The sequence below is a fragment of the Pomacea canaliculata genome, linkage group LG14 (genome assembly GCF_003073045.1).
Source record: "Pomacea canaliculata isolate SZHN2017 linkage group LG14, ASM307304v1, whole genome shotgun sequence".
NCBI classification, from domain to species: domain Eukaryota; kingdom Metazoa; phylum Mollusca; class Gastropoda; order Architaenioglossa; family Ampullariidae; genus Pomacea; species Pomacea canaliculata.
The window spans coordinates 10,949,373-10,959,386 of record NC_037603.1 but is presented as its reverse complement, the minus strand read 5'-3'; the positions used below and the strand labels follow the sequence as shown (position 1 = coordinate 10,959,386).

The following is a 10,014-nucleotide window of genomic DNA, read 5'->3' as shown; positions in this document are numbered from 1 at the left end:
CACTTGGAAATACGCGTCGCAAATTCTTTAACGCCTATGTAGCCATCATTATGTATCACGTCAATAGTCGAGCTATTTTACATAAACATTTTACTTTTTATATGCATTATACGACCCTGACCTACAAACAAGCTGTTGTTCTTAGCGTGTGACCAAGGCCCTTTGAACTGGCAAATAATAAAGTGTTTGTGTGTGCGATTTATGTGAGTGCGAGAAAGTGTATATGTATCTTCATTTCATGATTGTAATTGTTTATAGTTTGCATATGAGAGCAAATCGATGTGTATTCTATGCCTGCTGTCATAGTTTAGCACATTATAAAATATAAAATACTACGTTAAGCCAAACGATCCACGCCAGGCCAAATCATTCCAACACTGAATCGACTGCAGTGTTGGACGATTTTTGGTCATGGCAGAGAGTCGGTGACCGATGATCGTCCACTGGTATTAATTTGAGCTTGGGCAAAGTTTTCATTTCGCAGGTTGCTCGACCTAGTCTACGGAACTCTGTATTTCGTGAAGATGCGAAATCTGAGCTGAAGGTCACAGACATATTTGTACCGATTGGCGCCCCTAGGGAACCGTACCGTCTTACGTAGCGCCGCCCCCTCCTCCAGCTGGGGGAGCGCTGAGAGCTGTCCGTCAAGCGCCTACGCATCCATCCCTTATACAACAGTTATTTGTAACCTATTAGCAACCCGTCAACCGCGTGGCATGCTAGCTTGGGGAAAAAAAAAAAAAAAACGTGAAATTCTTTCGCCCCCAAGGAGTTGCGCCCCTATAGGCACGTGGGGAAATACGCCACTGCATTGAGAACGGTGGTCTTCCCCTCCTCCCCCCCCCCTCAACACACACACACACACACACTTTTTGGGGGTAATTTTTGATGCCACCCGCAAGCACATGTACATTATTTTATGGCTGGACATGAGAGCATAGCGACATTCATTTAATTTGGCCACAAACTTTAATATTAAATGACAAAAGAGAATAATTTTGTATACATTGCCGGCTACCTGCACACACACACCCCCCCCCCCCCATGGTTGGACTGCCAAGGTGACAAAGACAGTCACAAATAACAAAATGTTTTACAAGAAAATCGCGTTTATGCATCATTCATGACAATGTAAAAGAGTAGTCTGAGGTCTCACTGGCGAGAGTGAGCGCCCTTTGCCATAACGGATATTACTAAGAATAAACCCACCTTCCTGTGAAATTCTATTGGCTAGGCCTTTTTTTAGCAACCAATGAATATCAAGTCGCTACCAGCGAATTTCAAACGACTGATTGTGTGGACTCCCTTCGAGTAGTACGAAAAGAAATTATACAAAAATATACGTTTTTGAAGTCCACATTTCACTTATTACTCAGCAAACAAAATGAAGAAGTCGAAGAAGAGCATAAAGGAGGTAAATCATGCATTTTGTTAAGAAAAAATTGGTTAGCTATTTACGAGTGATACAGTTACCATCTCTGAGGGAGTCCCTCGATCGTTGATCGTGATTTTTATTTGGTTTGTTGACCTTTGCTGTGTTCTTAAATTCTTGCAGAATATTTAGTCAGTAGCATCATTTAATGGTCATTTCTTTTTGTTTATCGTCACCTCGCGATAATACATTCATAAAACTGTAGACGGTAGATTAAGCACTGTGCGATAGAGTGTGAGTGCGAACTGTACAATTTCATAATGATTTATTATTTTCACAGAAAAAAAAAAAAATGGAATAAAGAGAAGAATGCATTTTTTTTTAAAACATGTTTTCAATCTTTATAGGTTGATTTGTCAAAATCCATTCGGTAGCACTTTAGCAATGTCATCGTCTGGTTGAGACATGCACGTGATAGGACTTTGTTCTTAAGATATTCTAGACTAAATATATTTTGTACAAGAAAATGTGGTGATAGATTTTAACACAATGGAGTGTATGACGCCATCGAGCACTTCTTCCAGTAATTTATTAGTGGGTTTTGGTCATCTTGGCAGGACTTGAAAATCGTTGGCACTCATTCTTTTATGTTTAGATAATTGCACTTTGAAATAACTTGGCTGATGATAAATTTGAGTAGATCAGAGAGAATCCAGAAGCATGTGCCTTGTTCTCACCGTATAAATTCTCTGCTGACCAATAATGTGGAATTTCCTGCCACTTGTAATTTTTAAAATCTCCTGTTTTCAAATTTTTTGCATGCCTTTTTTAATCTGAGATATAATAAATAATTATAAATTAGAATGCTGTCTTCTGTATATTGCTGCAGTCTTTTTACTTTTTTCTGCTTAAACTTTAATGCATGCATTAGTGAGAGCTAGTGATTAGTTTGTTCTTTAAAAGTTTGCCTATCATTTTGTTGATTGAATCCAATCTCTTATTGATAATTTCTAGTGTAGTTTTAAAATTGCTGTATTATCAGTAATAATGGTACTATTTGCCTAGGAGATAAGAATACAGTTAGTCAACGTTATGTTTCCATTGACAGATTATTTCAATCATTTAAGTAATAACATAATTTTGACTAACCCTGTATGTTTATGTTTGACAGATATTATTTATAACCTCAGGCACCTGAAAATGAATTACAATGTTCTAAAACTTTTTTTTTAAGCTTGTCAAACCTTTAGACCAAAATGAACAGATTCTGCAACCAGCAAGAAAGGCATTGGCAGGACCAGCTGCTAGTGACATGCAAAGGCCTCGCCGTGCAGCATTTGGGGATATTACAAATGTAATTATGTCTTTTTTCATTTATTTGTCACTTAGTATTATTTGCAGCAGAACATGAACATGATTTGACCTGTTATGGCATTGTGCTCGTTTGCATGAGAAATATTTTTTGACAGGTTGTGTTTATTGCCATTAAAACTGCTCATACTGCTTGACACAAGATAATGTAATATTTAACAATTTTATATCAATATTATTAGTTTTTTTTTCAAAAAAAACTGAAAAAGGATATATTTTATGAACAATATTTAAAAAGCAGACTATTAAGATCTGAGCTTCTTATAGTAGGAAAGAATGCAGGGGCCAGCTACCTTAATCATGCTTTCATCTGGCGCTTGATAAGTACCCTCACCTTCCTCCCAATCAAACCATTTTTTTTTTCCTATTATGGGGTAGAAATTTGCCATTTAATATCTGTCATTCACTTATCTTGTGTGAAGTACTGTACATGTGCACTATATAGTTTTTTCCAATGCTTTGGTGTTTATATTGTATGTTTTTTAAAAATGTTTTTAACTGCTAGCACATTTTTATTGACATTTTTGTTAACAACTGAAAAAAGAGACATAATGCATTTTCCCAACAGTTGATCACATCCTGAATACCTAGTGTGAGAAAGCAAATGTTAGTGATTTATTTACACTTTTAAGTTTTGGTGCACCTTACACACCATGTCCTACAACAGGAACGGCCAGGAATCGGATCATCTCACCCCAAGGACCAAAAAGGCATAAACCCATCAAAGCTACTGTCAGAATCAACCCATCCACCATAAAAATAACATCTGAGGCAGCAGCTGGTTTGAAAAAGAAGCCAAAAGCATTGTCTACTACCTCAGTTACTACTCGAAGTGCTGTTGCCAACAGCAAAGTATATGCAGTGGCAGATTTGCCATGTCAGGAAAAAAGGAAAAAGAATATTTACCCTCCACAGGAAATAAAACTAGATTCTCGCAAAACTGTTGCATTGGCCCAAACCACTGATATCGGTGTGCCAAAGGCAAAATTACTTTTTGTCACGATAAGGTTGCTGTGCAACAAGAAATCAGTGCTTCTCAGGACATGGCAGTGAGTGATGGTGATTCTGAAGCATCTTCACTCAAGTCAGCACCAAATCAGGCAGATGCCAGCATCTTGTCTGAAATGGATTGCAGGTAATATGCTAATGCCATTTTTTTTTTTTTTTTTTTTTTAAGTAAGCCTTACCACATTATTTAGTACAAATAATTTGTGATTTTATTCAGAACTGTATCTGATTTGACAAAATTTATGAGTGGTATTGGCCAGTTTATGAAGCTGCACAAAAGAAGAGCTTTGAATTATTTTGATTTTTAATTATAATTATTTCTTTATTTTTCAAGTGTCAGTGATTAAATGAATCCATAGTTTTTTAATTGTGACATACATATCCTGCAACATACTGACTCCTCTTTAAACCTTTTGTTTTGCAATTTGGATGTATGTTATGTAGTGTTTGCTTGTGTTGTCTGTTGCAAGTTTCTGCTACTTTGTAATTGTCACCATCCTTTATTAACAGTTTAGAAAAGAATGGGGATCAATCAAGAATGTCCATTGAGAGCAGCATCCTTGAAGTGTCACAGCAAATGATGATGATATGCCTCATGTGAGACCTTTTTTTTCCTGCTTATGTCTTTTCGAATACTTGATGTATACTTATACAATATATCAATTACCAAGGCAAGGAAAATTATAAAAAATTTTCATATAAACATGGTGACAAGTCAATCAAGAGTAGTTACTTTTTTTTAATTTCAATCTGAGCATAAAACAAATTAGCTATCTCAGGTTTAGTGGATTTTAAAATTCTATATGGCTTGATAAAGTCTGCAAACACTTTCTGTAAAAATGTGCTGAAAGTTTGGCGTTAGTTACACTAAATGCATGGCTTTGCATTTTGTTCAGAAAATCAAAATGTTTGGTTTATAATTTTAATGTTTCAGTAACATGATTTTTGAGTTAAATTGTTTGTAATTTTCAGTGTTTGCGCTAATTTCTGGTACATAATGTAAAGCCATAGGATCAAGACATTTGCTCCTTTGCACAATAAAAAGTTGTATCCTCAGAAACTGTTATCAGCTATTAAACAGGCAAGACTTTAAACATACTACAAATAATTGGCAAAAGCAGTCCCTTTTTGCACTCTGTTGCAGAATTGCTTATGTGACTATTATAAAAAAAAAATTTAATCACTTAATCAGTGGCAGTAAGGAAGCTTTTAAAGCATAATTCTGTTGTGATCTGCAATGGTTTGTCATTTGATAATATAGATTATTTTATTTAACCATTATCCAAAGTTGACAGCTTAGATATTGTACATGGTCAGTCACTGTGTATTGTTTTATCAAGTAATGCTGTGTAGAATTTCATTCTGATATAGAAAATGATACCTTAAATAGTTGCAAAAAGGCTATGGTCAAATAATAATAGCAAGAAAATACAGGAAATTGAATAAGATTGCTACTTTCAAGGTATTTCAAAGTAGCAGAATAAGTGAAGATGAAAACTGGTAAAGGTTAAAATCACTTAAAAGATCTTTTTTAAATATTAAAAACAATATTTTTATATTTTCTTCTACTTTATTCTCTTTTTTTAATAGGTACCAACAGAACTGGGAGTTGAAGATGTTGATCGTGAAAATAAAGATGATGTCACACTAGTTGCCCTGTATGCACATGATATTTTCAATTACTACAAAGAGAGAGAGGTGAGTATTTTTTTGTTTAGGTTATATTAAATAAATCCATGTGTATAAGTTTTTTTTTTTTTTTTTTTTTTTTTTTTTTTTTTAAATAAGAGCATACACAAAAATCTGCATCTCAACCATTCTCATTTTGGTTCTCAATGTAATTATGAAAAATTTCAGTGAAAGAAAAATACCAGCCTTCACAAATGTAACACAGTAAATTTCTAAAATTGTCTAGTTGTAAAGTAATATATAAATGAAATTTTGGCTGCATTTTAAAAATAGTTAAAATAGATTAGGTGTTTTTATTTATAAACCCCTCTGAATCATGAAGGATTACTGAGTTCCTTTTGCATATTAAAATTACCTTCGTTTTGTTTCTTTTGTATGGGCACTTGCATGTTGTACCTTCATGCACCAGTTTGTTAATACAGGCATACTTCCTTCCGTCTCTGCTGCCCCTATTTCCCCCCCCCCCCTTTTATCACCCTGATTTCTGAAAGTTATTTTGCAATGCTGATAAAAGATGTTTTTTTTTTTTTTCTTCTTACAGGCAAAATTCATTATTCAACCATACCTTTCCATTCAGCCAGCATTGTCTGAAACTATGAGAGCCATTCTTGTTGATTGGCTTGTAGAGCTTCAGGAAAACTTTGAACTGAATCATGAGACCTTGTATTTGGCGGTCAAGCTCTTGGATACATATTGCTCTTTAGTACCTAACATAGACGGGATCAGATACAGCTAATTGGTGCTGCAGCTCTCTTTGTTGCCTGCAAATTTGATGTAAGCATTTGTGTGTGTGTGCATGCACTGTGTTTCAGTCTGATCTGATCAACATTACCCAACTGTTGTAACTTTTCTCAAAGAAGTACTGTTATGCATTTTGCAGCTATTTAGTTTAACTCAGTGCCTTATTCTTTTGTTTCTTTTTCAGTTGTGAAATAATTGCAGTAAGCAATTTAAATTGCTGATCTTGTCAAAAGAAATATGCAAAGTACACAAGTTTATTTTTTATCATTTCATTTTATTTAAAGCTTGTATATCTGTTTTGCAGGAACGTGTGCCTCCGCCTGTTGAGGACTTTTTATATGTTTGTGATGATACATACACCAAAAATGAATTTCTAGCAATGGAGCGTACTGTGTTGAAAGCTGTGAACTTTGAACTTGGACGTCCTATATCTTATCGTTTCTTACGTCGGTATGCTATGGTGAGATGGAATTAGGAACATGTTTTATTATAAAACAGTCCTCATGCATCTTTTCACAAATGATTTCAGTTTTCCCTCTTGGCAACTTTTCTGTACATAATTTAGTTTCATTTTACATGACTAGGCACATGTTCACAATGGAAAATATAAGCTTTTTGTAATTTTTTTTTTTTTTTTTTCCTCTTGGGTGTTAGCATGTCTTCTGTAGCATAGAGTTTGATTTATAAAGGTTTCAAAACAATTGTTTACTTCTAAAATGCATGTAAAGCATAGGGCTGAAAAGCCCAGCTTGCTAATTAACTTGCCTTTTCCTTTAACTCCTCAGTGTAAATCTGTACGTTCGCTTGTTTGTGTTAACTGTGCACTGTTGGTCATTTTAAACAGTCTTATGTCCTAACTTTTGCAGTGTGCCAGGTCTCCTATTCAAACTCTGACACTTGCTCGCTACCTACTGGAGCTGTCACTGATGGAATATTGTTTTGTCTCCTACCGTGAGTCCCTCTTGGCCGCTGCATCCCTTTACATCGCACGTCGTATGCGGAATGAGGGAGGATGGGTCAGTTTTGTTACATTTTAAATACTTTTTTAAAGTTTTGGGAAAGGTCTCATTTTCAGTTCCATAATGGTCCATATGGCTCACAAACAATGCTGAGAAACTATAATTAAAATTTCTTTTTAATATCAGGATACTTTCTCTATCATTATTAGTCTGGCATGAGTGTGAAAGAAAATCTTCGCCATCAGTATTTGCAAAAATCTACATGAATTGTTATACTTGATTTTACTCTTGCAGACTGCAACACTCCAGTTTTACACAGAGTACACTTTGGCAGACCTGCGCCCGACCGTCTTGGAGCTGAACCCTTTGTTAAAATCAAACAAGCGTCCAGATCTCAAAACTGTTCGAGCCAAGTATAATCACCCGTCAGTACATGTTTTCCAGTTTACATATTCATCTCTGTGTAACTATTTTCTCTTACAAACCTTTGGCCTAAGACATTTCATCTTTTTATATATATATTGTATTTTTTTTTTTAAAAAAGGATTTTGTATGCAGATTTTCTTTGACAAATATATGATGATGACATGGCTTGTGATTTGTGGCTGCTTATTATCATTATTTTCACTACTTTTTCCACAGAGTGTTTCATTCTGTAGGCAGCATTCCACCATTGAGCAACACAGAACTTTTCCCACAAGAAGGAAGCCAATAGCAAATGCATTCAGTTACTATTGCTTCCAGTGATGCTGATGGTACAGCAGTAGATTGGCAGAAACCAGGACATCTTTCAGCTAACTGTTCTACAGCTGCCCATTTTCTGCACCTGTTGAATAAGACCTTTCAGCCAGCACTGAAGGCAGCTAATTTGTACAGAGATGAACAGTATGACTGTGTGATGCACATTCCTGATGATTGTTTTCTCTTTCATTTAAGCAAGAGAAACCAGAACTTGCACTACATGCCCAAGAAGTTGCCAATCAACACGAGCTGGTAGATTGCCAGTGTCTTTATTTCTGTTGCTGACTTCCATGCCCATAAATTTGTTCCCATTGTCTGCTTTTCACCATTTACATACACTTGGCCTCATGGTCACCGTACTGTCAGCTAGGTCAGAGATTTGCAGACAGATCTTTGCATCTTAGGTGAAATGGGTATCCTCTGGTAAGCATGATTCAAACAAAAAGAAAATATATCCATCCTTAAGATTTGGGTACCATGAAAGCAAACAATGGGAAATGGTCCAAGGTGAACAGTCCTCTCTAGATGACAAATCCTGTACATATCACTTATAACGAGCATGGATGAGTTCGCAAATTTGGGAAGTGGAAGATGAAAAGGTAGACATGTAGATGCAGAGATAAAAACTAGAGAATGCGGTGAAAGAAATGCATGTACCTGTTGCATGTTGCTGTCTAAGCTCAAAAGTAAATAATTCATTGGGGTTTTTTTAAAAAGTTAATATGAAGTCATCAAGATACTGTATTTATGCCTTCTGAATATTCATTATCTTTAAGCTGTACTCTAACATATATACTCAACATACGGGGTTTTTTTCTGATAAGGATTAAAGAAAAAATTCAGAATACTTTGAAAGGATAAAACATGTGACTTTTTAACTTTAACTTTATAGACTGCCCTTATATTTTTTTTTGAAAAGTACTATCACATATTAAACAAGTTTCTAAAAGGCATGTGCATGGCTTATTAAACATTTTGGGTACCGAACTTTAATCTCAGCAGTTGCAGACATTTTTATGGTAGCAATGTTGAAAATGAATTGTTACATTACATGGTGATAAATTGCTCACTGATTTTTCTTCAGGTGGTTTTTGTATCAGTATCAGCACACCATTGTATGTGAAGCATGGAATTGTTGCTTTGTCTGGGCTGTTTTCTGGCTTATCAGCCCCTTGACTTTTGAAGTAACTTGTTAAACTTTAGCAGCTTTTGAAACTTTTTATAGAGTATTTTTAAAATACTTTGGGAATAAAGACATAAAAATTTGTTTGCTTCTGTGTATTAATGACATAAGGTCTATCCAAAACATAAATGTGTAAACTGCCAATAGTTCTAATTGCCTTTAAAAATGTGTTTGTGACACAAGGCAAAATCTTTCATTATAAACATGCTGTAATTAAAAAAAATTTCAACATTCACAAATTAGAATCTCTTTGGGTATCCAATTAAAGTGATTCTATTTAAATGTAGCATCCTTAATATTCCTTGTCGATCTTTAAATACAACTGATGTTTTTGAGCATTTGTCTGATACTGTTGCATTCACGGGATAAAATGGTTTTCATTAGCATTGTTAATGCTCCAAAAATAAGTTGCAACTGAATGATAAGATTGAATTGCTATTTTCCCACTTTTGTTCACTCTATTCCCCATTTTGATTGCTCATGCCCATCTTGCCACCATGTAACCTTTATGTGTTAAATCTTTGCATTCCTACAAAGTAGCATAAATTTCCTCAGAATTTTTTCCTTTATTTGAGGGGAGGGGAACTTCCATAGCACAACATGTATACTTCTTTTTCAGCTGAATTCAGTAATTTAATTTTATGGCTTTGAATGCTGTTGAAGCAGCAAAAGACGAGTGATGGGTGGTCCAAATAAGTTGGCAGTCACTTCCCTTTCTAATAAAGGAAGTTGGTGGTAGTGGAGATGAGTACAAAACAAGATTACTTCATAATGCATTATTAATAAGTGTCTTCTATGTTGGTGTATGTCACTACTTTTTTTAATGCTCCAAATGTGCCTGAATACCTTCAGTGCTACAATTTTTCTGCTGAAGATAAGAAAATGCGTGCCATTGTAGTATAAGGAATATAATAGGTCAAAGACTAGAGAGGTATTTGCTAGACCTTTAG

General features: G+C 35.0%; 1 protein-coding gene across 1 annotated transcript; it reads left to right on the top strand.

Annotated features, from left to right (window-relative positions):
* The first annotated feature begins 1,236 nt into the window (after positions 1-1,236).
* Positions 1,237-9,148, top strand: LOC112555046 (G2/mitotic-specific cyclin-B3-like). Its single transcript, XM_025223192.1, is given in 9 exon segments — positions 1,237-1,414; positions 2,607-2,726; positions 5,342-5,449; positions 5,982-6,155; positions 6,158-6,214; positions 6,486-6,641; positions 7,048-7,197; positions 7,435-7,565; positions 7,783-9,148. Coding segments are annotated over 9 exon segments (999 nt in total). The 5' UTR covers positions 1,237-1,384; the 3' UTR covers positions 7,856-9,148.
* The last annotated feature ends 866 nt before the right edge of the window (positions 9,149-10,014 follow it).